This window comes from Schistocerca cancellata, chromosome 9 (assembly GCF_023864275.1).
Source record: "Schistocerca cancellata isolate TAMUIC-IGC-003103 chromosome 9, iqSchCanc2.1, whole genome shotgun sequence".
Taxonomy (NCBI): domain Eukaryota; kingdom Metazoa; phylum Arthropoda; class Insecta; order Orthoptera; family Acrididae; genus Schistocerca; species Schistocerca cancellata.
Window position 1 is genome coordinate 260,514,536 of NC_064634.1, and position 25,884 is coordinate 260,540,419.

The 25,884-nt window shown below is 38.5% G+C and overlaps 1 protein-coding gene across 3 annotated transcripts in view; it reads left to right on the forward strand.

The window, feature by feature from the left end:
* LOC126100336 (uncharacterized) overlaps window positions 1-25,884 on the forward strand; it is a 152,349-nt gene that overhangs the window by 51,575 nt on the left and 74,890 nt on the right. For all 3 annotated transcript variants that reach the window (XM_049910947.1, XM_049910948.1, XM_049910949.1), the window contains exons 4-5: window positions 3,458-3,690; window positions 23,584-23,814. In XM_049910947.1, the coding sequence (XP_049766904.1) occupies window positions 3,458-3,690; window positions 23,584-23,814 (464 nt within the window). The remainder of the gene's footprint in view (window positions 1-3,457; window positions 3,691-23,583; window positions 23,815-25,884) is intronic.

Here is a 25,884-nt window from a genome sequence, read left to right on the forward strand (position 1 = left end):
TCTCCACAAACATCTTGCCACTGTAATTCATTCTCTCTGCACACTTTGATGAGTGTGTTCTGCCGCTTATTGGTGAGTAGATTTTATCTATCCAGTTATATTATTTTGTAAACAGTTACATCAGTTTAATATGATTTATATCATGTGTTAGACATTTTGTTCTGGATTAATTGTCCTTGTTTCATGTTCTAAAACTGCTTAAAAGCCAGTACCAGTTTCACCTTTACCCAGTATTCTAATGCGTGAACAGCAACTGAATCTGTCATTTGCAATCCACTTGGTAAATCATTACAGCCTCTCATAATCAAATAAAGTATTTAGCTTGGTTGAGAAGCGAGTAATGTTTTCTGAAGGACAACATTTCTGCTTTTTAATGTTATCTTTACTTAAAAAGCAGCATCAATGTTTGTACAAGAAATTGTATTGCAGACCTGTTCAAATACAACAGGAGTTCTTAAGATAATAGAATGTAGTGCTGTTTCCATATGTGCTTAAAAAATTGTCAGATTTTAAGCAGAGCGATAGATTGTTGTAGTGGGTAGTTCATAGTTTCTCTAGTGTGCATGAGTAAAGGTCACGTGATTGTTTGAGCAACATCAATACTGCATCAAGCACTTCAGCGTATCGGGAAATCTCGAGCCTGTGTGAGTGCAAGTATTATTTGGTCAACCCAGCTCTTCTGATGAAATCTTCAAAATTTATCTTCACATGACCTCAATACCCATAGCTTCATCTGTAAATGTAAGAGGTGTGTTCAAAAAGTAAAGTGATTTTATATTTGTATCAAAAAATATTTATTTATTCATCATCTTTCATGTTGTCCCCTTCAAAGTACTCCCTCTCAGATACAATACACTTGAGCCAATGCTTCTTCCGATCCTTGAAGCTCTCATAAGTACTTTTTGGTACAGCCTTGAGTACTTCCAGCGATGCAGTTTTTATTTCCTTAATCATTGAAAATCTTCATCCTTCCACAGGTCTCTTCAGTTTTGGAACCAGGAAAAAGTTGCAGAGGGCCAAATCTGGTGGCTTAGGCATGATTGTCATGTTTTTGGCCATAAAATCTCTCTCAAGCAACGATGAATGAGGAGGTGCATTGTCGTGATACAAAAGTCATGAATTGTTTTTCCACAATTCCAGCTGTTTTTCAAGTATTGCTTCTCACAAATGGTGTGTAATATCAAGGCAATAATCCTTATTGACCGTATGACCTTGAGGCAAAAATTCTTGATGCAGTACGTCACGGTAATTGGAAAAAAAAGAAACAGTGCAGAAAACTTTGAAGTTTGATTGAACTTGTACTTTTTTCGCTCTTGGCTCTCCAGGATGCTTCCGTTGGAACGATTGGGCTTTGGTTTAGACATCATAACTGTGAACCCATGTTTCATCACCAGTTATGACCCTTTTGTGCAAATCAGGATCGTCATTGATGTCATCCAAGAACTCCTGAGTGATGCTCATGGGATGGTTCTTCCGATCAAAATTGAGAAGTTTTGGAGCAAACTTCGCTGACACACGCCTCATGCTCAAAACACCTGAAAAAATTTTGTGACATGAACTAACCAATATGCCAACATCCTCAGCAACTTCTCTTACTGTAATTCGACAATTTCCCAAAACAGTTTTCTTCATAGCTTCAACGTTATCATCTGTTGTTGTGCTGGGATGTCCAGAGTGAAGTTCGTCATTGGCAACTTCGCGGCCATCTTGAAAGTGCTTATACCACTTGTAAACAATTTTTTTACTTACTCACCATATGCCACTGTCAACATTTCAAGTGTTTTAGAGCATTTGATTCCATTTTTCACATAAAATTTGATGCAAATTCTTTGCTCCATTTTTTTTTATAATAATCGAAAATAGCCGAGTGCACAAAAACATGTCTAACCTTTCTATCTGTCAGAAACAAACGAAGTTTTATGATGATGATGATGATGATGATGTTTGGTTTGTGGGGCGCTCAACTGCGTGGTTATCAGCGCCCGTACAAGTACCCAATCTTTGCTCAGTCCAATTTCGCCACTTTCCTGGATGATGATGAAATGATGAGGACAACACAAACACCCAGTCATCTCGGAAGTTTTATGTGTACTTGAAACCGTGAACATATGTTTGGGACATGTGTACCAACATAACAAAGGAAAAAAAGATTGATAATCAAATGTACGTGCCCACACAATTTGAAAAGTCACTTTTTGAACAGCCCTTGTATACTCTATTAAACAACCTAAAAATGTTAATTGCAGCAGCAATAGTTTAATCTGTGCCTACAAGGTGACCCTGTATTTTTCGAATGACAAATTTGAAGAGAAGACTTTTGTCTTAAAATCAAATAAACAAGATATTGTTGAAGTCAAGGCCATTATAATCTAATGTTAACTCAGCTGGACAAGGATGGGGAAAGTGATCAACTATGGTAGTTATCAAAAGAACTGCCCAGAAAATCATGTAAATTGATTGACTGAAACTACAGAAAACTTAAACAGGAAAGCAGTTAATCTATTGGAGTAAACTGAGAGCTAACATATCCACAGTGGATCCATACAGTGAAACAGTCACCGGTGACTCTGAACCAAACTAAGATGTTGTAATCATAGGACCCCAAGAAAGCAGTTGCTGAGCATCCATATATAGATTAGTGTGACAAGGAGTAGATGCCTAAAGTCCTGTGGATGTATCAGTTGTCCATTTGTATGTTTGACTGTCTAAAGTAATTAATTTTGTTGTGCTGACAAGTGGTGAGATCATTGGGTTGCAGCTAAAATTTCTGAAGTTATCCCATGGTAAACACTCTTAACACCTCCATATTGAATATACACTTTCACTTGTGCGACACTTTATTGTTCATTTTATGGAGAACATACTTTTGCAAGTAGGAAAACAAGTTAAACGTTCCTTAGGTTGACACTCTTCACTCTGTTATCACATTTTCTGTTTACATGATCAAGCTGTAAGGCAAAAAGAGAGCATTGAGACCATTAGAGTATATTCAGGCAATGAAAGCATACATGTACTATTCTTATACATCTCACAGATGAGTTGTAACTGACTCCCCACCTTCCCACCCCTTCCACCCTTTCTAGCTCTGCTTCCTTACAATAGATTTGCAAGCATTTGATAGGGAACAACTGATGTATTGTTTTGATATCTGCTGTATCAGTGATGTCACTCGTATCCAATATTTTGAGTGTTGTGATCTTAAGGTAGTAATAAATCTTTCATCCTATGGTAACTTTTGTTACTCATTGTCAATAGGGAAATTAGGAATGTTCCTTCTCTTTTCTTCTTTTAATACTGCTAACTAGTCTGAATAATCAAACCCAGGTCTTGGAAAAAAGCACAGGTCACACCCGTCTACAAGAAGGGGTTTAGAAACATTCTTTATTTGTATGGCCATTAGTAGTAATATTGTTTCATGATAACAGTTTAATTTGTGTGCTCCATTTTTATTTTGCAGATCCTGAAGAAACCCCATTGCCAAATACGGATTTATCAAGACTGACAGAGGAACGAAAAGTATATGTGCGGCGAGTATCAAGTCATGTGTCACAATTGACTCGGAGAGCTGCAAATCGCTACAGAGACAGTCACTACACACATCTCTTTGACTGTGCTCTGCTTATTGGTCTCAACCTTGATTGTGAGAAGAGGGTAAAGGTTCCTTATATCAAGTCCAAATATCCCCCTCAGGTGAGGTTCAAAATGACATTAATTGTATTTATAACACTGGGGAACATTTTGTAACACAATTTCTGTTGAATTCTATTTTTGATCCGTTTTAGAGTTAAATAGGCTTGTTTATTTCAAAACTGTGGCCAGGTTTCTTCTACCACATCAAGTTTTTTCTGTACTCTGTATGTGAATGTGACTACCGTGGAACACAACAAGCACTATTGCTCTCCTATTGGCTGACATAAACCTTCTCGAACAGACAAGGAGAGGGATGAACGATGCCGTAGCAAACTAGCAACAGGTTCATATTATTTATATCAGTTCAGTTATGCTTGCAATACTGTAGTGAGACATTCTGTGTCACTCTGATACAGTGAAGCGCATTCTGATGTTGAGTCCGAGCTCTTGTTTATATACCTGGATTAGCAGGGTTTAGTTTTTATTTATGTATGAATAAAAACCTTTCCTTACGTCTGCCTTTAGTAGTTCATGTTGTAAGTGCTTAAACAGCTATGATTCATTCTGTTTATAAGTGGCAGTTTTACCATTCCCAGTCAGAGAACAAACATTGTTACATTTTTAAGGCAAGCCTATTGTGCCTATTTTAAAATGGAATTTGGGGTTAAGATAAATCATGGGTCTCTTGTAAAAGTTTGCAAGCATAATATTGGGAGTTTACATATGTCATCCAAAGAAATGTGATAAACTTCCATTTTTGTACACCTATAATTAGGTGAAAGCCTTAAGATCACTCAGTTAATTGTTACTTCCATATAGTGAAAACTCCAGGATACAACAAGAAAAACAAATGTAAAATAATCCTAGTTTCCCCATCAGCTGTATGCCTGCTGTGTCCATCAACTGAAATCCCAGTGCCAATTTTCAAAGAATTACGCTCTTTGGAAATATAGGAGTACGAGTCTGGTAAAGATCAACATGACCCCAATAATGAAGATTTTTGCCTTTGAAGATGATACTGCTTGTGTGAGATTTCAGCAGCACGAGTTGAATTATTCAAAACAGTGTGTGGGACTAGCCAAAAACACTTCAGAACTGTTAGCATCAAGACAGCATGAAAAAAACTTGCTTCAAAAAGAAGCTGAGGTATCCTACATTCAATTAGCAGAAAGTGCATTTCTGCACTATTTTTGAATTGATGATGGATTAGTATATTGCCATAATGTACGTGATTCAGTGTAGGAGTTAAGAGTTCCAGACTATAACACTACTGATTGGTGATAATTAATCGATAGCTCAAAGCGAAGCTTGAAGTGTATTTTCTTCCACACTAGAAATTTAATTGATGCAATCCCAACAGGCCATTCAGTTTGACTGGGTAAAGAATATGAAGACAGAGAGAGATTTCAGTGTGTTGCAGAGGTTGGCAACTTGTTTTAAATTTTCAGAAATGTAAAATTTTCCACTTCACAAAACAAAAAAATGTAATATGCTATGACTATAATATCAATGAGTCACTGTTGGAATCTGTCACCTCATACAAGTACCTGGGTGTAACACTTTGTAGGGATATGAAATGGAATGATCACATAGGTTCATTTGTGGGTAAAGCTAGTGGTAGACTTTGGTTTATTGGTAGAATCCTGGGGAAGTGCAATCTGTCTACAAAGGAGATTGCTTGCAAATAACTGGTGTGTCCGGTTCTAGAATATTGCTCAAGTGTGTGGGATCCATACCAGATAGGACTAACAAGGGATATTGAATGTGTACAGAAAAGGGCAGTACGAATGGTCACAGGTTTGTTTAATCTGTGGGAGTGTGTCCCAGAGATACTGAAAAGGAACTGAACTGGAAGACTCTTGAATATAGATGTAAACCATCCCAGGCGGGGGTCAGGGATTTTCTCTGCCTCGTGATGACTGGGTGTTGTGTGATGTCCTTAGGTTAGTTAGGTTTAAGTAGTTCTAAGTTCTAGGGGACTGATGACCATAGATGTTAAGTCCCATAGTGCTCAGAGCCATTTGAACCATTTTTAAACCATCCCAAGAAAGTCTATTAACAATGTTTCAAGAACTGGCTGTAAATGATTACTCTTGGAATATACCACAACCCCCTATATATTGCTCACACAGGGATCATGAAGATAAGATTAGAATAATTACTGCACACACAGAGACATTCAAACAGTCATTTTTCCCGTGGTCCATATGTGAATGGAACAGGAAGAAATGCTCCTGACTGGTCCAAAGGGACGTACTCTCTGCCGTGTACCTCATGGTGGTTTTCAGAGTATAGATGTAGATATACAGTCATTGATTTTTTGCTATATCACATGAAACAGTGGATCATTTGTGTTGACCTTAAAATGGTCTGCTTCATCCTTGGCCAGCAACATGATATACCTTGTATCCTTGTTATTTATGTATGTGGGACAGCAGGTCTTGTGAGAAGCATTGGGTGAAATCGAATTGGCTGCCGAAATATGACCTAAATCGCTTGCCTGGTGCAAGTCTTTCGATTTGACGCCACTTCGGCGACCTGCGCGTCGATGGGGATGAAATGATGATGATTAGGACAACACAACACCCAGTCCCTGAGCGGAGAAAATCTCCGACCCAGCCGGGAATCGAACCCGGGCCCTTAGGATTGACAGTCTGTCACGCTGACCACTCAGCTACCGGGGCGGACGAAATATGACCTGAAACGTGGTGATCCAAACATACAGAAAGAACATTATATTTCCCCCTCTGCTTATAAAACTGGGCCTCATGAAGCAATTTGTTAAAGCTTTTTCAGTTGAAGGTGACTTTCTAGTATTTCATTTCAGCATTTCCTGGCCTGTCATCGGAAAAGATAAAGGCCGGAGTGTTTGATGGTCTACAGATTCGGCAGCTCGCTAAAGATAAACATTTCATTGGAACAGTTACGGAACTTGAGAAGAATGCTTGGTTGGCATTCAAAAACATTGTCAAAGGCTTTCTTGGAAATACATGAGCACAGTATTACACCAAAATTGTCCAGCAACTCTGGGAGAGCTTCAAAATGCTTGATTGCAAAATGAGCATGAAATGCATTTTTTTTTATATAGCCTCCTCGCTGACTTCCTGGAAAATCTTAGTGCAGTCAGTGATGAGCAATTTCGTGGAGGTTTGGCCATGGAGGTGCTATATCAAGGTAGATGGGTGTACATATGATGGCTGACAACAGATGGAGCGTAAGTGAGAATGCTGACAGATTAAAAACTCCATAAGAAGCTATAAGTGAGAGTTTTTATTGTAATATATATGTTTACTATTTGGTAAAAAAAAACTTTACTCTGTGTATGAACACAATTTCACTTAGAGTAACTGTATATAGCTTTTGTATGAATCAAACTATTCTTTGTGAAGTGTATATTTGGTAAGTTTTCTCTTTATATGCAAGTTTTGTATGCTTTTTTGAGACAAAAGAGAGTATCCTATAGTTGAAAAAGTTGACGTGACAGACAAAAATCTGGGGTTGTTTTTGGACTCAGAGGCGAAAAATTAATCAAAAACAAATTGCAGATCTAAGCAGCCAAACTGCTGTTATCCAGTATAATTCTGCATTAGGAATAAGCATATTCTTTAGCCTTAGTAAAATATTTGTGTATTTCCCTTTACTGAAATTCTGTTTGTTTCCTTAATGGAACTTGTACAATTGAGAAGCCTTTTTATTGTGGGAGGGGGGGGGGGCTGTGCTGTTTCAGTTAGATGCTTATCACTGAGGGGAAAAAGTCTTAGGTGACTTTTAAAATCCAAAATAGCCGGTATCTCTATCTTCTACTAATACTGTGAGCAGCAACTTGGTCAATTTCCGATTACCTCACCTAACAGCTTTGTTCATCCATGGTTGATAGTGCATCATGCCACTGTAGATCCTCAGAAAAGCCACACTTGTGTTAGAAGTCCTGCACCTAGCTTCTCAGATCACTTCTGATACTGTATTCTCTATTCTTGGTCAGGCTGTTGACTGCTCTTCCAACTATCAACACCTAATCTTCTTCAGTTAAATTGTTGGTGCCTCAGTACCCTCTATTATATGGCCAAGGCTGTCTCTAGATATGACAGTACTGGTGACCAGGTACCCAGATCCTAGTTTTTCTGCTGGTGCTGGCTTCCACCATTGCCATGACTGCTATCTTGCATCAAGCCATTTCTTTTTCTTGTCAGCTTAGTTTCTAACCTACCTCTTTAAGTTTTTATTAATGGTTTGTGGTTTTCTCCTTTCTTCTACTGCTGAATGAGGCTCGTCTTGAACAGTTAACAAGCTATATCTGTTCTTTAGCGCAACGGTAGTAGAACTATCTGAACTATACCCTCTTTGCCCATTTCCTGTTATCTTTTCCCACATCCCATTTCCTTATTTCCTTCTCAGCTGCTCTAATACAATTTTGTGGTCTCAGTCTCCCCTGGAAGGCACAGATTTTAACCTCTGGTTCGTGATCTTCTGTCTTTTACACATAACCTGTGTTCCATGGGAGAGGCTCTCTAGGAATTCGTTCTTTGCCCCACTGTATTTGCACCAGTGAAACCACACTTCACAATCCCCACACACCGATCCTAAACTTTTAACTAACCAGCAGCAGCATGCAGATTTATCACAGACCGCTGTGGTGTTATTAATAACTACACCTGTATGTATTCATACATATTAGTGACTAGTTACAGTTTTGTTTACACTCCCAAATAGGCGTAGACAAATTAGATCTACCAGTTGTGACTTCTAACACTGAATAATTTGTATAATCTATCATAGATCCTTTGAACAAAGAGCCATGCCCAGGTCTTGGAAAAAAGCACAGGTCACACCCGTCTACAAGAAGGTTATTAGAAGTGATCCACAAAACTATCATCCAATATCCTTGACATCTATTTGTCGTAGAATCTTAAAACATATTCTGAGCTCAAACATAATAAGGTATCTTAAACAGAAATGCAGTCCGAAAACAAAGAAAGTAGGTTACAGTACACTTGTTCGCCCACTGCTTGAATACTACTCACCAGTGTGGGATCCTTACCAGATAGGGTTGATAGAAGAGATAGAGAAGATCCAACGGAGAGCAGCACGCTTCGTTACAGAATCATTTAGTAATCGCGAAAGTGTTACAGAGATGATAGACAGACTTCAGTGGAAGACTCTGCAAGAGAGACGCTCAGTAGCTCGGTATGGGCTTTTGTTGAAGTTTCGAGAACATACCTTCACCGAGGAGTCTAGCAGTATATTGCTCCCTCCTACGTATATCTCATGAAGAGACCTTGAGGACAAAGTCAGAGAGATTAGAGCCCACACAGAGGCATACCGACAATCCTTTCCACGAACAATACGAGACTGGAATAGAAGGGAGAACCGATAGAGGTACTCAAGGTACCCTCTGCCACACACTGTCAGGTGGCTTGCCGAGTGTAGATGTAGATGACCTCCCCAATTCCAACCAGCATGGATTTTGAAAACATTGATAATGTGAAACCCATCTCGCACTTTTTTCACATGACATACTGAAAGCTTTAGATCAGGGCAGTCAGCTGGACGGAGTATTTCTTGATTTTCACAAAAGCATTTGACTCAGTACCACACCTATGTTTACTGTAAAAAGTACGATCATATGGAGTATCAAGTGAAATTTCTGATTGGGTTTGAGACTTTTTGGTAGGAAGGACGTATGTTACCTTGAATGGACAGTCATTGCCAGATGTAGAAGTAACTTCGGAAGTACCCCAGGGAAGTGTGTTGGGACCCTTGCTGTTCATTTTGTATATTTATGACTTTGCAGACAATATTAACACTTACATCAGGCTTTTTGCAGATGATGCAGTTATCTGTAATGAAGTATTATCTGACAGAAGCTGCATAAATATTCAGTCAGATATTGATAAGATTTCAAAGTGATGCAAAGATTGGCAGCATGCTTTAAATGTCCAGAAATGTGTAAAATTGTGCACTTCACAAAACTATGATTGTAGTATTAATGAGTCACTGCCGGAATCAGCCAACTCATACAAATACCTGGGTGTGACACTGTGTAAGGATGTGAAATGGAATGATCACATAGGCTCAGCCTTGGGTAAAGCAGGTGATAGACTTTGGTTTATTGGTAGAACGCTGGGGAAGTGCAGTCAGTCTACAAAGAAGATTGGTTACAAATAACTCTTGCAACTGGATCTAGAATATTGCTCAAGTGTGTGGGACCTGTATCAGGTAGGACTAACACGGGATATGGAACATATACAGAGAAGTGCAGCACAAATGTTTACAGGTGTGTTCGATCCATGGGAGAGTGTCACAGAGGTACTGAAGGAACTGAACTGGAAGACTCTTGAAGAGAGACATAAACTTTCTGAGAAAGTCTATACTACAACCCTCACTCACAGAGGAATCATGAGGATAAGATTAGCATAATTACTACATGCACGGAGGCATTCAAAATATCATTTTTCCGACACTCCATACGTGGATAGAATGGGAGGAAACCCTAATAACTGGTACAGTGGGATTTACCCTCTGCCTTGCACCTCACATGTTTTGTTTAGTGTAGCTGTAGATGTGTATGTAGATATAAACTTCAGCAAAATCCAACCTCTGTTACATTACATATTTACACAAAAAGTACTCTAGTACTTAACCTTTAACATGAAATAAAAATACAAACAAATAAATTTAGGTGAGGTTTATTTTGTGTTTGTTGTAAACAGATTTGAAGCTGAGTGCGCAATTACCCTTTTACAAAGTTTTCACTTTGTAATGTGTAATATAAGAGGAAATGTGAAACTTTAGTGTTATGAACTCGAACAGACGCTAACACATCTTTTTTACCTAATATAGACAATATTAACTGTTAAAACCCAATCAATAAAATAACTTTACAACAGTACGACAGTACGAAATGACTGTCTCATTTGCGACCAAAGGTGGCACAAGTCTGTAACTTTCCAACCACCATGTTCCATTTGTAATTTACATTCAGGATCAAAGGTAACTGAAATTAAAGAAAGAACTGGTACACCTGCCTAATATCGTGTAGCGTCCCTGCGAGCACACAGAAGTGCCACAACACTATGTGGCATGGACTCGATTAATGTCTGAAGTAGCATGAATCCTGCAGGGCTGCCCTAAATCCATAGGAGTACGAGGAGGTGAAGGTCTCTTCTGAACAGCACTTTGCTAGGCATCCCAGATATGCCCATTAATGTTCATGTCTGAGGAGTTTGGTGGCCAGAGGAAGTCATCAAGGGTACACAAGTGGGCCTTCGGCTCCAAAAGCACATATCGATGATGTTTTGTTGAATGGTTCACACATTGGCACTTGTTGATGGCCCAGCATTGATATCTGCAGCAATTTGCGAAAGGGTTGCACTTCCATCACATTGAACAATTCTCTTCAGCCATTGTTGGTCCCGATCTTCCAGGATCTTTTTCCAGCCACAGCGATTTCAGAGATTTGATATTCTACCGGATTCCTAATATTCACAGCACACTCGTGAAATGGTCATATGGGAAAATCCCCACTTCATCGCTACCTCGGTGATGCTATGTCCCATTGCTCATTCACTGACTATAACACTGACTATAACACCATGTTGGGCAAACTGACTTAAATCTTGATAACCTGCCATTGTAGCCGCAGTAACCGATCTAATAACTGTGCCACATACTTCTTGTCTTATATAGGCATTGTCGACTGCAGCGCCATATTCTGCCTGTTTACATATCACTGTATTTGAATATGCATGCCTATACCAGTTTCTTTGGCGCATCAGTGTATAGAAGGCTATGTTCTGACTGACTGACTCATTTATCATCGCCCTGCCCAAACCTATAAGGATAAAAACTTGAAATTTGAAGAAGGGATGAAATGGGGGATGAAAGTTTTTCTGGAAATATGTAGTTGTGCAATATTTTTTGAAGCTAAATCTTTGAAAATTTGTGTTTGGCTTCTCTGTTAGAAATAAAATATGCACAAGTCACTGCTTTTGGAAATTCAATCCCTATGGGGGTGAAATAGAGGTTTTATGAAAATATTTCATTGTGAAAGCATTTTTAAAGCTAAATCTCTGAAAATTGGTGTTTGGCTTCTCGGTTAGAAATTAAAAAATGTGTGTTTCACTGTTTTTAGAAGTTCAACCCCAAAGGAGGTGAAATAGGGTCAGGTTGTTGATTCAATGACTCGTCATTGTCCAGCCTAAACCACCGAGGATAGAAACATGAGGTTTGTAGAGGGTGTGGATCTTATACTGTTGGCATCATTTAAGGAGTTATCCGAAACTTCACTCCCAAGAGGGTGAAATAGCAGATGAAAGGCTTTTTGAAAGTAAGTCACTATTAAAGGAATTTTGAAGCTAGAACTATGAAAACTGGTATTGGATTTCCCAGGCAGAAAATAAAAAAATATGTGTTTCAGCATTTTTGGAAATTCAACCACTCAGCAGGTAAAATAGTGGGTGCAAGTTTTTTTAAAAATAAATAATTACTAAAGAGCAACCAAAGGATTTTTAAGGGTACATGTATGAAAATTGGTGTTTGACTTCTCAATTAGACATAAAAAAATAAATACATGTTACAGTGTTTGTGGAAATTCAACTCCTAAGGCAATGCAAGAGGGGCTGAGAATTTTTAAGAAAATGTGTCGTTACATTAAAAAAAAAGCTAAATTTACGAAAATTGACATTTCACTTTTCGGTTAGATATAAAGAAATTTTTGTTAGGGATGAAAGTTGCTGTGGAAATATCTCTACAAGAACACAAAAGACATGATTAACAACTTCAGCTGCCAGAATCAGTTTTTGGTCAGAAGTACTTTCGGAAAAGACTGTGCTTGCTTTTATCACATTAATTAGCATGAAAAGCTTAGAAGCTGCTGCAATTCTATTAAATAAAAACAAAACAAAAAAAAAAATCTCTGCAGGGCATACAGTCTGTGCGAGTGAAGCAGCGGGCGTTAAGCTAGTTTAATATAGAACTGGATACAACTCATTATTGTTACGCTATCTGAACATGTCTCATGAGCCAAATAAAAATTTCAGTTTCTCACAAACTTCACATCCTTTCGTCCAACTGCAGAGGGCATTACACAGTATTAGAAGGCTATCATCTCAAGTAGTGTGGACATAAGGTAATGTTTAGGTGTCTACAAAGCATTCAAGTTTTCACTGAGATCAAATCCTTCTACTCTTCGTGTAACACACACTGAGTCACTGGATTACACACACCTTTCTGTTGACAAGCAGAACCGCCTTTCCTCAGGTGACAATGGTGACGCATCATTGTAGTATTTGGTGAATTTTTACCTTTACTCCTAAATTATTTACAGTCATTCTAGGCCTTAAAACACATCACTTCATTAAACAGTCACTATTTATGCAGTTGTCATCTTCTTCACAATTACTAATTACGTGGAAACGCTCAATATCTTGTTCCATTACGTAAGCAATGCTTGCCTTTTTAGAATGCAAGTCATTATGCAGAGTTGTGAAATTATGGGACAGAACTGCTAGGCAGTAACTTATTTACTGGGGTCAACATTTCAGTACTGCCGATAAATGTATGTAAAAGTATATACACTATACTAGCTTTCAGAACTAACTGTTATTTCCTCAAAGAGCAGAGAAGGGTAGGTTGAGAAATGTTAAAAAGGAGGTCACTCACACCTCAGGATGAGAGGAAGAGGGAGACAGAAATGAGATATGGAACAATACTTGATACGTCTAATGGCAATAATGAGTGAAAGAGAGAGATTGTGTTTTTTCTTTCAAATACAGGTCCATAGACTTTGTGTAATTTCTTAACATAAAAAACTCAAGAGTCCTTTCCTGTCTGAACAGAACACAGAAATTGATCCATCAAATGGCCACAGTTACACACGCAAATATTTATTTTTGTTTTTCTCTCTCTTTCTCTTTCTCTCTCTTTTCCTGCAGGAATAAAGAACATGAGGAGCCAACCAGCTGCAAAAAAGGTGGTTTTCAAATAACTTTGACCATGTTTTCAATGGATCCATACAGGTCTTCTGCAGAAGTACAGGCAGCGTCACATTAGCAATTAACTCATTAAAAGCTGCCTACACGTGACATTTATCGGCAGTTATCCGTATCTCAATATGTAAAAATTACAGTCCATAGAATCAAGGGTTGTCACATCAGTAGTAACAATCACTTGAATAACAGACCATGTTAGTAGTAGCTACATACCTACTCATGAGATGGCATGTGGGTACTAACATATTCTGTTATTCTAAGTGATTGTTTTTCCTGATGTGACAAACCCTTGATTCTAGTGGCCTTTATTTTTACATATGGACATACAGGCCATTGCTGATAAATGTATATGGAGACAGCTTTTACTGAATGAATTGCTAATGTGAAACTGTTTGTCCTTCTGAAGAAGACAGGTATAGATCTGCCAAAAACTTGGTCAAGGTCATTTGAAAACCACAATTTTTTGCAACTGGTTGGCAATCCTTTATTCCAGCTATTCTGTAACCATTGCTGTAGTGCAGTTTTGTACAAAATATTGTTTCTCTTTCTCAGTAACGCAAACTCCTGTAACTGATCTCACTACTAGGCTAAATTCATAGAATCAGTTGGTGGTTGCTTGACTTATTGTGTATTTCATGAAAATGAAAATCCCCTGTGAATATCAGCACCATTTCAAAATCTTAAACATGGCTGAGAAACAGCAACTGTGTAATTCAGAATAGATTGAAAAATCAGCCAACCAGTTGCAAATAAAGGTTTATTATCATTTAACCATGGTTTCCATATTTGTAAAAATATCTTCTTCAGAAGTATTGGCCCTAAAAATGTATACACCAGTTACAAATTAATTTTTTTAAACATAATAAAATATCAGTAGAAAAATATTTGTGAAGTAAATGCAGTCACTTATTACGTCACATGATGCAATAGGTGTCACAAGATAAAATATTTGTGACAGTTACATGTACATTATATCAGAGACTAAGGCCAACTGTTACAAATATACAGACTCAGGTGACCAGGAAAAACTGGGCTACAGAGGTTACTAAATACATGCGCGTAAGAACCGCTCCTTGGTTGTGTTGAACAACAGCTTCTTATTGTAAAGTAAGTACGGAAATTCCTCTACAAGGCTATTAAAAATATAAAAATTTACAGATGTACATTCCGAATAAAATTATCAATACTTTTCCTGACAGAGTTATATTGTACAAAAATTCAGCATGCAGAAGGTAGAGTTCTATTTACAAAAGATCAATGTTACAAATGCACTGGGGAAAGAAGAACAAACATAAGTTAAAACAACCTCACTATAGGAAAAAAAAATTGATATATTTATATTTATACATTATGTAATACATTTATATTTAATGTAAACCTCTAAATTGTAGCATTTGTTAGTGACCTTCTATAAGAAATTGTCATATTGCTTAAATGTAAAATTACGCTACTTAACAGCAGGAAGACGCAGTGCTTACACACATGTATATAGCGCCTACTGTGTCCCATTCTTCTCATATAAGTTAAGCTTCCGCAGTGTTAAGCGGAAGTTTTTTTCCTATAGTGAGGTGGTTTTAGCTTATATTTGCTCTTCTTTCTCCATTGCATTTGTGACGGTGATCTTTTGTAAACAGAACTCTTATGTTCAGCTGGCTGAATTTTTGTACAATATTACTCTGTCAGCAAATGTAGTGATAATTTTATATGGAATGTATATCTGTAATTTTTTATATTTTTAATAGCCTTTTAAATTTTTATATTTTTAATAGCATTGTAGAGGAATTTTCATACTTATTTTATTATAAAATGCTGTTGTTAAATACAACCAAGGCATGGTTCTTATGCGCATGTATTTAGCGCCCTCTGCAGCCCAATTTTTACTTATCGCCTAAGTTTGTATATTTGTAGCAATTGGCCTTAGTCTCTGACATAAGGTACATGTAACTTACACAAATATTTTACCTTGTGATGCTTGTTGCATCGTGATGTAATATGTGAGTACGTTAACTGCACAAATATTTCTCTGTTGATATTTTATTATGTTTAAAAAAAATAATTTGTAACTGGTGTATACATTTTTAGGGCCAATACTTCTGAAGAAGATATTTTTACAAATATCGAAACTGTGATCAAGGAATAATAAACCTTTATTTGCAACTGGTTGGCCGATTTTTCAATCTATTATTATCAGCACCATGTTCTCAACATTGAAGTGCAAACTAAAATTATAAAATTTATAATTTCAATTACTATTTTTCTTGTGTGATGAATACCTCTACATTGAACACTGTAAAATACAAGGAAAGGAAAAAATAGAAGGTAGTCTCAAGTAACTCACTTTATGCATTGAAGAAAAATACTGTTGCATATGCTGAGGGTTTTTGTTGTGACTTGGCAAGACAGCCAAGCCACTATGACCGGTAGCCGAAAGGCACGCGTTTAAGCTCACGCAGGCTGGAGTGAGGTCTGGAGCAGTTAAGGGAATTTATAGTAGCAAAGAATGTAAGTAACTACTAGAATACTTAACTTTAATTCATAATTGGTGAACATCGGTCTGACGGTACATGCATCACAAGATAAATAGCAAACAATAATGGCGCCTTGCTACGTCGTAGCAAATGATGTAGCTGAAGGCTATGCTAACTATCGTCTCGGCAAATGAGAGCTAAATTTTGTCAGTGAACCATCGCTAGCAAAGTCGGCTGTACAACTGGGCGAGTGCTAGGAAGACGCTCTAGACCTGCTGTGTGACGGCGCTCGGTCCGCAATCACTGACAGTGGCGACACGCGGGTCCGACGTATACTAACGGACCGCGGCCGATTTAAAGGCTACCACCTAGCAAGTGTGGTGTCTGGCGGTGACACCACAGTTTTGACATATGAAATCACAGTGGAAACAAATTTTCTGTGCAGAATATGAATGCATGGTTAATTTTTTCCTAACTGGAGATGAGGTGACACTACAATTCCAATGTTCAAGAAAATAATTCTCTAGCAGGCTACAGATTTAAGAGAATTTCAAGTCTCCTGAATCTGCCCAATGGGAAAGTATGTGGAGTAATTAAAATAATGTCACTTCCAACCAATATAAAATGGACAGTTGGCCTCTGGAGATCATGGTTGGTTACCTGAAATCACATGAAGTACTGCCATTCAATGAATGTACAAGTCCCTGTTCTTGTTGATCTTGTTGAATGAATGGAATACAGGCAGGAACAAATTGATTTTCCTCTTGCTACTTGTGCTGTTGTCCACCCCCGGTAGCTGAGTGGTCAGCGCGCCAGAATGTTAATCCTGAGGGCCCGGATTCGATTCCCAACTGGGTTGGAGATTTTCTCCTCTCTGGGACTGGGTGTTGTTTGTCCTAATCATCATCCTTTCATCCCCATCGATGCACAAGTTGCCGAAGTGGCGTCAAATCGAAAGACTTGCACCCGGTGAACGGTCTACCTGACGGGAGGCCCTAGTTACACAACATTTACATTTACTTCTGCTGTTCTGTTTATTATTATGTTAATTGGGTCATCATCTGTAGTTGCCATTTGTTGAGTGTTTCCCAGTTGTCCCGTGAACTTCAGCCAATCAGATACATGTTTTATAATATCTCTCACACTCAGAAGTCATTATTCTCTTGTTGCCACCCTCCTTTAGAAAATACCAAAAGGAGTCTGTGGGTGAGTACCAGGTCATCACCAACTATGCAGATGTAAAGATCAAATATGCTTAATGGCAATTTATTCTGGCAGAGACTAGAGCATTTCAGAAATCAGCAGGAAAGTGGCCAAGAATCACTATTCGACCACAGCCTTGGGATTTACCCAGCCCATGCAACTGTCAAGTCGCTGTTGATGAGGGAGTGCATTTAGATATGAGTATGTCTCCATAAATTCTGAGCCACCCTCAGTCTCAGAAGTGTCCGTCCATGACATGCATAGAACTCTGAAAAGTAGCTTATATAATTGAAAATATTCATAGATGGGCCCATTTCCCCATTGGAAATTCATCATTTGTAGTCTCTCTTGGGTCATTTCATGTCAAATTAACACAGAAAAAGACCATTTTCTACCTCACTGTCTCGGATTTTCTCGAAAATTTGCACAGGTGTACTCTCGGTATAGACTTAGAAATTGTACTGAGATAAGTCAACTCGTTTCTGAATTACAGAGCTGAAAAGTTACCATAAATGGGCCCAAAGACAGGGAATGGCAGTTTTAGAATTGCTGGAGAAGCTTTCCTAATTGAGTTGCAGACCTGGGATATGCACCATTTTACAATATTTTTCTCCCCCTTTCTTATGGTATACAATAATATATAGCTTAATATAAGAAAATCAACAATTTGGAAAAGATAGATTGCTACTTACCTTAAAGAAGACTCGTCAAGTTGCAGACAGGCATGATTAAAAGACACTCTCATATAGTTTTTGGCTACAGCCTTTGTCAGTAAAGAGGACACACACACACACACACACACACACACACACACACACACACACACACACATCATGCAGACATGACTGCCATCTCCAGCATCACAGGCCGGAATGCAACATCACGTGGGATGCAAGCAGCAATCTGGAGGGGGTAGAGAGGGGGAAGGGGAAGGGATATTAGTGGACGGGTGGAGAGAGATAGAGACGAACGCTGTCTGGTGGAGTGTACAGGGACTGGAATGCTGACAGGCGCAGTGTCAGGAGATTGTGGGACAGAGAGGTGGGGAAAAAGAACGAAAAAGGAGACGAGAAGGGAAAGACAGGCGGATAGGTTGGCAAATGGCTGCAAATAAACATGGTGGGAGACGAGAACGGGTAGGAGATGACAGGACAGAAGGGGTGGAAACTGTTGGATGGAGTGTGTGGGGACAGTATGTTACTGTAGGTTGAGGCCGGGATAATTATGGGCTGTGGCAAAAAAATACTTCTCTGCCTATACTTTAAAATCTTCCTCAAGGAATCAGAGGTGTGTTCTTTTTGTCTTTGTATTGGGCGGCAGACCCATCTGAAAAATATAACAACTTTTTTGGAAGGGTTTTGAAATTCGGGTTTCAGAAAAGTTTTGAGTTTTTTTCTAGTATATACAGTAACTGTGTTGTGCTCTAGTGAATAAGAAACTTAACTAAAATGTTCATCTATGTTTTCCTCTTTGAAATATATAACAAAGGGATGGATTGTGACCTGTTGACTTGTCCAGTGGTAACTCTTGAGCTTCATCTTGTAGAACTATGCTGTAATTTTCAGAAAAATCACATGTGACAATGAATTCTGATTCTTTCAGATTTTCTTTTGTGAAATTAAGAAAATATCCCTGCTTCTTGTCAATGAAGTGATGCTGAACAAAGAGGACAACTTGGAGCAGAATAAATCAATAAACTTCTGTGAACTTTCTCCAAAGTCTCTAGATTACAGTGGTCAACTGAAACCCACTGGTGAAAGTGTACTTTTTCAGTTGAATTTTCAGCGAAGGATTCTTCCAAAAACACATATCCCAATGTTGAAATTGATAGACAATGTGTTACCAAACACTTTTGTGAGGCATTGCTTGTAATTTTGAATTTTACTTTTTGTTACAGGTCTTAATTTAGTGTTGTCTAGCTTAGTTTTATGCTTTGGTGATTTGTGCACACACGAACAGCATTTGTACCACTGCAGCTAACATACAATGTTTAGGTCTCAGTTCAGCAAATTTAGAGACAGCTATTTTTATGCTGGAACTCTTCTTTTTAAAATTTTTGCGTGCTTCTTTAAGATTACACAAAATGAGTCTTCAAAATCTTCGATTTACTTGATTAAGTAACTATCACACAGTGTTTAATACCTTGCATTGCCCTACTAACTACACCATCTTCATAAATGAACATATAATTCCCACTGTGTCTATTGGCAAGGTTTTCCATGGTTTTAAATTTGTATTGTCCAAAAAGCATTTTTTTCTTTAAGAACTCTTTTTGACTGTCCAGTCATGTAGTTCGGCACATTAACTTCACATATTATCATTATAATGCTCCAATTACCTGGTAAACGTGTTAGAATATAACTTCACATTTCTCAACATCACTATCGCTATTTGATGACAAACTTTCAGCAGAAGCAGAAAAAAGTTTTGTGTTTCATAGCTGTGGAAACTTTTCTTACTTTTAATGTGCAATACTTTTGTATTTCATTTTTCTCTTAGCAACGGGAGACTTGCCCATTCAAGCGATGTATTAAGTGACTGAACAACCTCTGAATTAGTAATAAATTCTGTGTCATTGTGCAATAATGTTTCTGAGTGAAAATAATCATCTTCAACATTTTTGTCTCGTAGGGACTGTGCATTTTTTAATATAATAATTTCCTCCCTACATTTATCACAGATTTTAAGATACAGTTCAGGTATCCATGGTGTGACATTTCTGACCTTTCTGCTGTTTCTTCACTACGTTTTCTGTAACAGATTTCAACAGTGTATTCTTAATGTTTCTGTTTCCATCTTGCGGGACGATGTGTCAGTTTGCACGTTCAGGGGGGGGGGGGGGGGGGGACACCACTTAAATGCAATGTTAAAGTAGAAAATCACATGTTAAAAATTAACCAGTAACTTTTACATTTTTATGATTGATTTTGAGTCAGTTTATAGCTTCCAATAACATCTTGATTTACTGAAGCAATAAGTATTTGGTCTTAACAATTAGTAATCTTTAATACCAGTTCACAAGTATTTAACTTACACTTATCAGACAGAACATTATTGATATAAACCCATTCAGGTGATAGCAGCATCACCTGGCGTGGAAAGACTGTTACACACACACACGGTGCATCTAATACAGGGTGCGGCATGGGAACTTCCCTGTTTAAATAAATCATAAATCAGGAAGTATTAGAGACATCAATTTTATTCTTTTTTCTTTACAAAGAGTAACACCTAAATTTTTGTTCCATTAAGTTTTGAAAATGATATCTTGAAGGTGGCCTCCGTTCTTGTTCAGCGCATTTGGAGAGTCGAAATCAGAAGCTTCGGTCCACTTTTTCCTATATGTTTCTGTTGATGTTGGCAATAACAACACAAATATTGTTCCATAGCTCGGCCTGGGTCTGCAGATGATTGGTATACACCAAGGATTTGAGATAGCCCCGTCAGAAAAAGTCACATTGTGCTAAATCTGGCGAGTGTACGGGCCACTGGAGATCGCTCCTCAAACAGCTGAGACGATCTCGCGCTACCTGGCCATCGATGTTCGTACCGTGTGAGCTGTGGCAACATCTTGTTGGAACCAGACCTCATCCACATCCATTTCTTGAAGTTATGGAAGAAAAAGCTGTTCAGTCATCTGAACATAACACTCAGAAGTGACCATGAGTGCCTTATTGTTCTCTTCGAAAAACAAAGGGCCAATAATGCCGACTTACGATAGTGCACACCATACAGTCACACATTCTGTATGCAGGGGCTACTTATGAAGTTCTCGGGGATTCGTGCCACTCCAATAACACATATTTTGTGTATTCACGCAGCCAGACAAATGAAAATGTGCCTCGTCGCTGAAGAACACCAACGCGTCATGAGGCAGTTCATCGATCAAGGCTTCACACACATTTTTTTCGTGAAACACAATCACATGGATGAATTGTGTGCACCACTGACAGTTTATACGGATGAAATTTCAACTCTTCATGAAGAATTCGTCTCACTGTACATTCAGAAATTGCAAGGGCAGCCGCATGTTTGCATGCAGATCGCTTGGGGGAATTCAAAATCTACATCCTTACCCTCTTGATGTTTTCAGGCATTCTGGTGGTTGTTGAAGGTCCTGGTTTCTTTTTCTGCATACTTCCAGTATCCATAAAGATGTCTAGACACATAAAAATTGATTTCCCATCAGGAACACGACCTGCAGGTTAGATGTTGAACTGTTTCCTGAATGCACACTGAGTTCTGATGACCTAATGTCCATTCGAAAAGCAGACCAAATGTGCGCTCCCCATTTGTCCACTGCATGATCGCTAATAAATTAACCTTTAAAAAAAGGTTAAGTCTTGCTCTTTTGATTGCACTGAAACCCGCGCAACAATGAGTAACAGTCGCCGTGTGCTGTGCGTTTCAAATAAGGAAGTTCCTGTGCCGCACGCTGTGTCAGTGAGCATGCTGTCTGTGTGTAGAATCTGAAAGAGACACGATCTGTCTTAGTTTGACCGAGGGCAGATTGTGATGGCCCCGAGGCTTGGAATGAGCATTTCGCAAACTACACGACTTGTCAGATGTTCGAGGAGTGCTGTGATGAGTGTCTTCAATACATGGTGAAATCAGGGTGGAACCACATCCAGACAAGGTCGGGATTGGGTGGCCACCCTTTATTATAGATGTTGGACATTGTTGGCTGTGCAGACTGGTAAAACAGGACAGGCAGCAAACTCTGGTGGAACTGACATCAGACGTTAATACTGGGCAGAGTACAAGTGTGTGAACACACAATGCACTGAACCCTCATATCAGTGGGCCTCCGCAGCCAACAACCCCTCCATGTGCCAGTGTTAACACCACGACATCAGCAACTATGACTGAAATGGTCACGTGACCATTGGTACTGTACATTGATGCAGTGACAGAGCATTGCGTGGTCTGATGAATCCTGACATCTTTTTCATCATGCCAATGGGATGTCGCTAATCCACTGACTTCCGGGGGAAAGCTCCTTGACACCTATACTGTAGGAGGGAGACAGCTGGCAGTGGCTCCTTTATGCTCAGACAGCTGGTGGCAGCTCTTTTTTGCTCTGTGGAACTTTCACATGGGCGTCCATGGGTCAAGTGGAGTTCATGCAAGGCACCGAGGTGGCTAAGGAGTATCAAACACTGGTTGCAGACCTCGTACACCCCTTCATGACAACCCTGTTTCCCAATGGCAGCGGCATTTTTCAACAAGATACTACGCCATATTACAAGGCCAGGAGTATTATTGTGATGAAGTGGTTCAAGGAACACAGTGGCGATTTCCAATTGATGTGCTGCCCCCCAACCCCCAACTCGCCAGATCTGAACCTGTTTGAACATATCTGGGATGTGATTGAACATGGCGTCAGAGCTCATCGCCCCCTTCCCTGGAATTTATGGGAACTAGGCAACTTGTGTATGAAGGTTGGTGCCAACTTCCTCCAGTGACCTACCAAGGCCTCATTGCTTCCGTGCCATGACGCATCACTGCTGTTACCCAAGCCAAAGGTGGACATACTGGCTGTTAGATAGATGGTCATAATATTCTGGCTGATCAGTGTGTTACATGCATCCAACTCAGAATACATACACTCAGGAACATGGGTACACAGATGAATTGTTGGAAGTAGAGCTTCACTCTTCTTCTTCCTTCCTCTTTTTTTATGAAGAAATTGTCATCCTAAATATGTATTTTGGCCTGGGATTTACAACAATATTAGCTACACATAGAATAAATTTTGTAATTTTAAAATAAGTATTTTTTGAGAAAATTAAAGTAAGAAAATTAAATTAACCTATGTATCATTGTGTACCATAGGAAAGGATGAGAGAAATAATGTTAAATGGTATTTGTTCAAGGTCTGTAGCTCAACTAGGAAAGCTTCTACAGCAATTCTAAAAACTGCTGTTCCCTGTTTTTGGGCCCATTTATGATAACTTTACAGCTCTGTAATTCAGAAACAAGTTTGACATATCTCGGTAAAATTTCATATTTCCAAGCCTATATCAATAGTACAACTGTGCCAAGTTTCAGGAAAATCTGAGGTATTGAGGTTTAGACCCTGTGTTGATTTGACAGGAAACAATCCTCGTACAGATTACAGCAATTACATTTGTGTTTACATTGGTAGTTGTTACAAAATCCCAACAATAAGTCTTTTCTGTTTTGTATCAGATTGCTCTTTGTTTCCTTGTAATCCTGTATGTGCTGTCCTAGACCTATTTTAAGGTATAAGAAGTCATGAATATAAAGGCAACGCAACTTTTTCTGTGCAGGTTGAAGTACCACCTATGCTGGAGCATTTATGTTTCCCTGATGCTCTTGAGTGGCCCCCAGCACCAGCCTCTCAGAATGAGGATCAGATGTACTCTTTGGTTATTACAGCAGAGGATGGATCAAGAACATTTGGCTACTGTCGACGTGTCATGCCAGAGGGAGCACCAATCTGTCTTCCACTTGCATACTGCCTCCTCAGCACACACAGAGCACGTGGCTTCTTCTCTAAGGTGATTAATGCCATAGTAAATTATTACGAATTTTACTGTAGCACTATGTGGTATCTTTGTCACTGTTTCTGTCTTTAACATTTTTTACTATGTAACAGATACTATTTATTACTAACAAAGAGAGGTCCCAAGGAGTGGGATCGCATTTGTGAAACCACCTATGTGGTGATGTGGGTTAACCCTTTCATGGATAAAATTCATTTTTTACAGATTTTTAAAATATTAAGGTGATAACAGTTTCTTTCAGTCCCATTATTATATTTTCACCACCAAAATATTTTTTAAGTTCTCCATTTTTTCACAACAGGAAGTGGGCCACACATGTCCCATGAACCAACACAAGATACCTTTTCTGCTGACTGACTGATTTTGTAATTTTATTGTTTTTAGCCATAAACAGGATTTTGCAGAGAATAAAATAACTACAAATTATACACGCATGTAATCTTTTTATTTGTGTAGAGCCAGTGTAAAAAATATTGATTGCATTTCAGGTTTCATGATACATGATCAATACTTACAAAACTTTTCATGCCATGAAACTTGGAAAAACATGGTGTGGCACAGAGGGAAAAACATGGTGTGGCACAGAGTGGTACACCACAAGCAGTGCAAACAACTTTTGTTCTCTTCTCTTTAGAGTTTGTGCTGCAGAATCTGCATCGATTCCTAGTGCCACTGTCTTTCGGTACATGTTTGCCTACGTTCACGAGCCTGACGTCATCTGGGAAGAAAGTGGGCATTGATCCCCTCTTCCTATTTCAAACTGTTAAATAACTTTACAAATAATGTCTGCTGGGACACATGTGTCCCACTAATTTTATTTTGATTATAAGATAGTACAGTCGCTGAGAAATACATTTCACACTGTATTTGTACTAAAAGATGATTATTAAGTTAAGAATAAGATGAATTACTTACGTCAGACATCGCTGGAAAGTGAGAAATGATGAAAACTGAAGAATGACACAAATAAGTGGCGTTGCAGCAGCCATATATACACGCCAGTCAACAAAAGTAGTCACCGCTTCTCTATAGCCTTTGCTGTGCAGTCCCGATTTTTTTCTTAGGTTCAGTACAGTCGTCCCTAGATGGCAGCACTGTGCAGAGCTGGGTAACATATATCCCGACACTCGAACTGGCGCTCAAAGTTAGTGGGACATATATGACCCATCAACCACGAAAGGGTTAAGGTCTCCGGTATCACAACCTGTGGCAAATTTAACTTGGTGGGCCCCTGTAACTGATGAAAAAAAAATTCGGAATTTCATGTGATATTCTAGTGCCCTACAATGATGAAAGTACACAGGGCAGTGTTGTGGCATTGTGATTTAAGTTAGGTACCTGATGTACAGAATGTTGTGAGTTCGAATTTTGTCAGGTGCTCTAAAATTTATTGTCCTCCAAGCTTTATTGAAATGCCTTTGATCATTATTTTTATTCAGTTAACTGGTTAAAATGTAATTTTGGCTGTGCAATTGTGTCAGAAATGTATTTATCATTACAAGATGTATATTTTTTTTATTTTAAACATTATACAAACATTTATAGACAAAGACTTAATCATTATACTAACATTTAAAACATGAATTCTTGTTACACCTTCCGCCAGGTAGCCACTGCAATTCATAACGACACTGGTGAAACCTTTGTCTGCAGGTCGGTTGATTTTGGTGAGGATCTGTTTTGAGGCTGTGTATAGTTGTCTTTTCTTAAGATGTAATGGCGAAAAAATTTTTAATCTCTTGAGTGTCAAACTGCTAAGAAAAGGAGTTCCCTGGAAAAATTCCATTTCATGTGCACGTGATAATGCAGATACAACAGTGGGACATAAAAAAGGAGTTTCTGCTTTTTTGAAGAAAGTTCAACCACACATAAGAATTCAGTCTTGTTCCTGCTACCTGCTTCATTTAGCTGCACAAAAAGTGCAAAAATCCTACAATATTTTGATGTTGAAGAATTTGTAATGGACTTTCTCCAAAAGAGTTTGAAAAGAGAGTCTACTTTTAAACTTTGTCAAAATATATATGACACTAAACCCCATAAAGTACCAAAGTGTATTTGTACAAG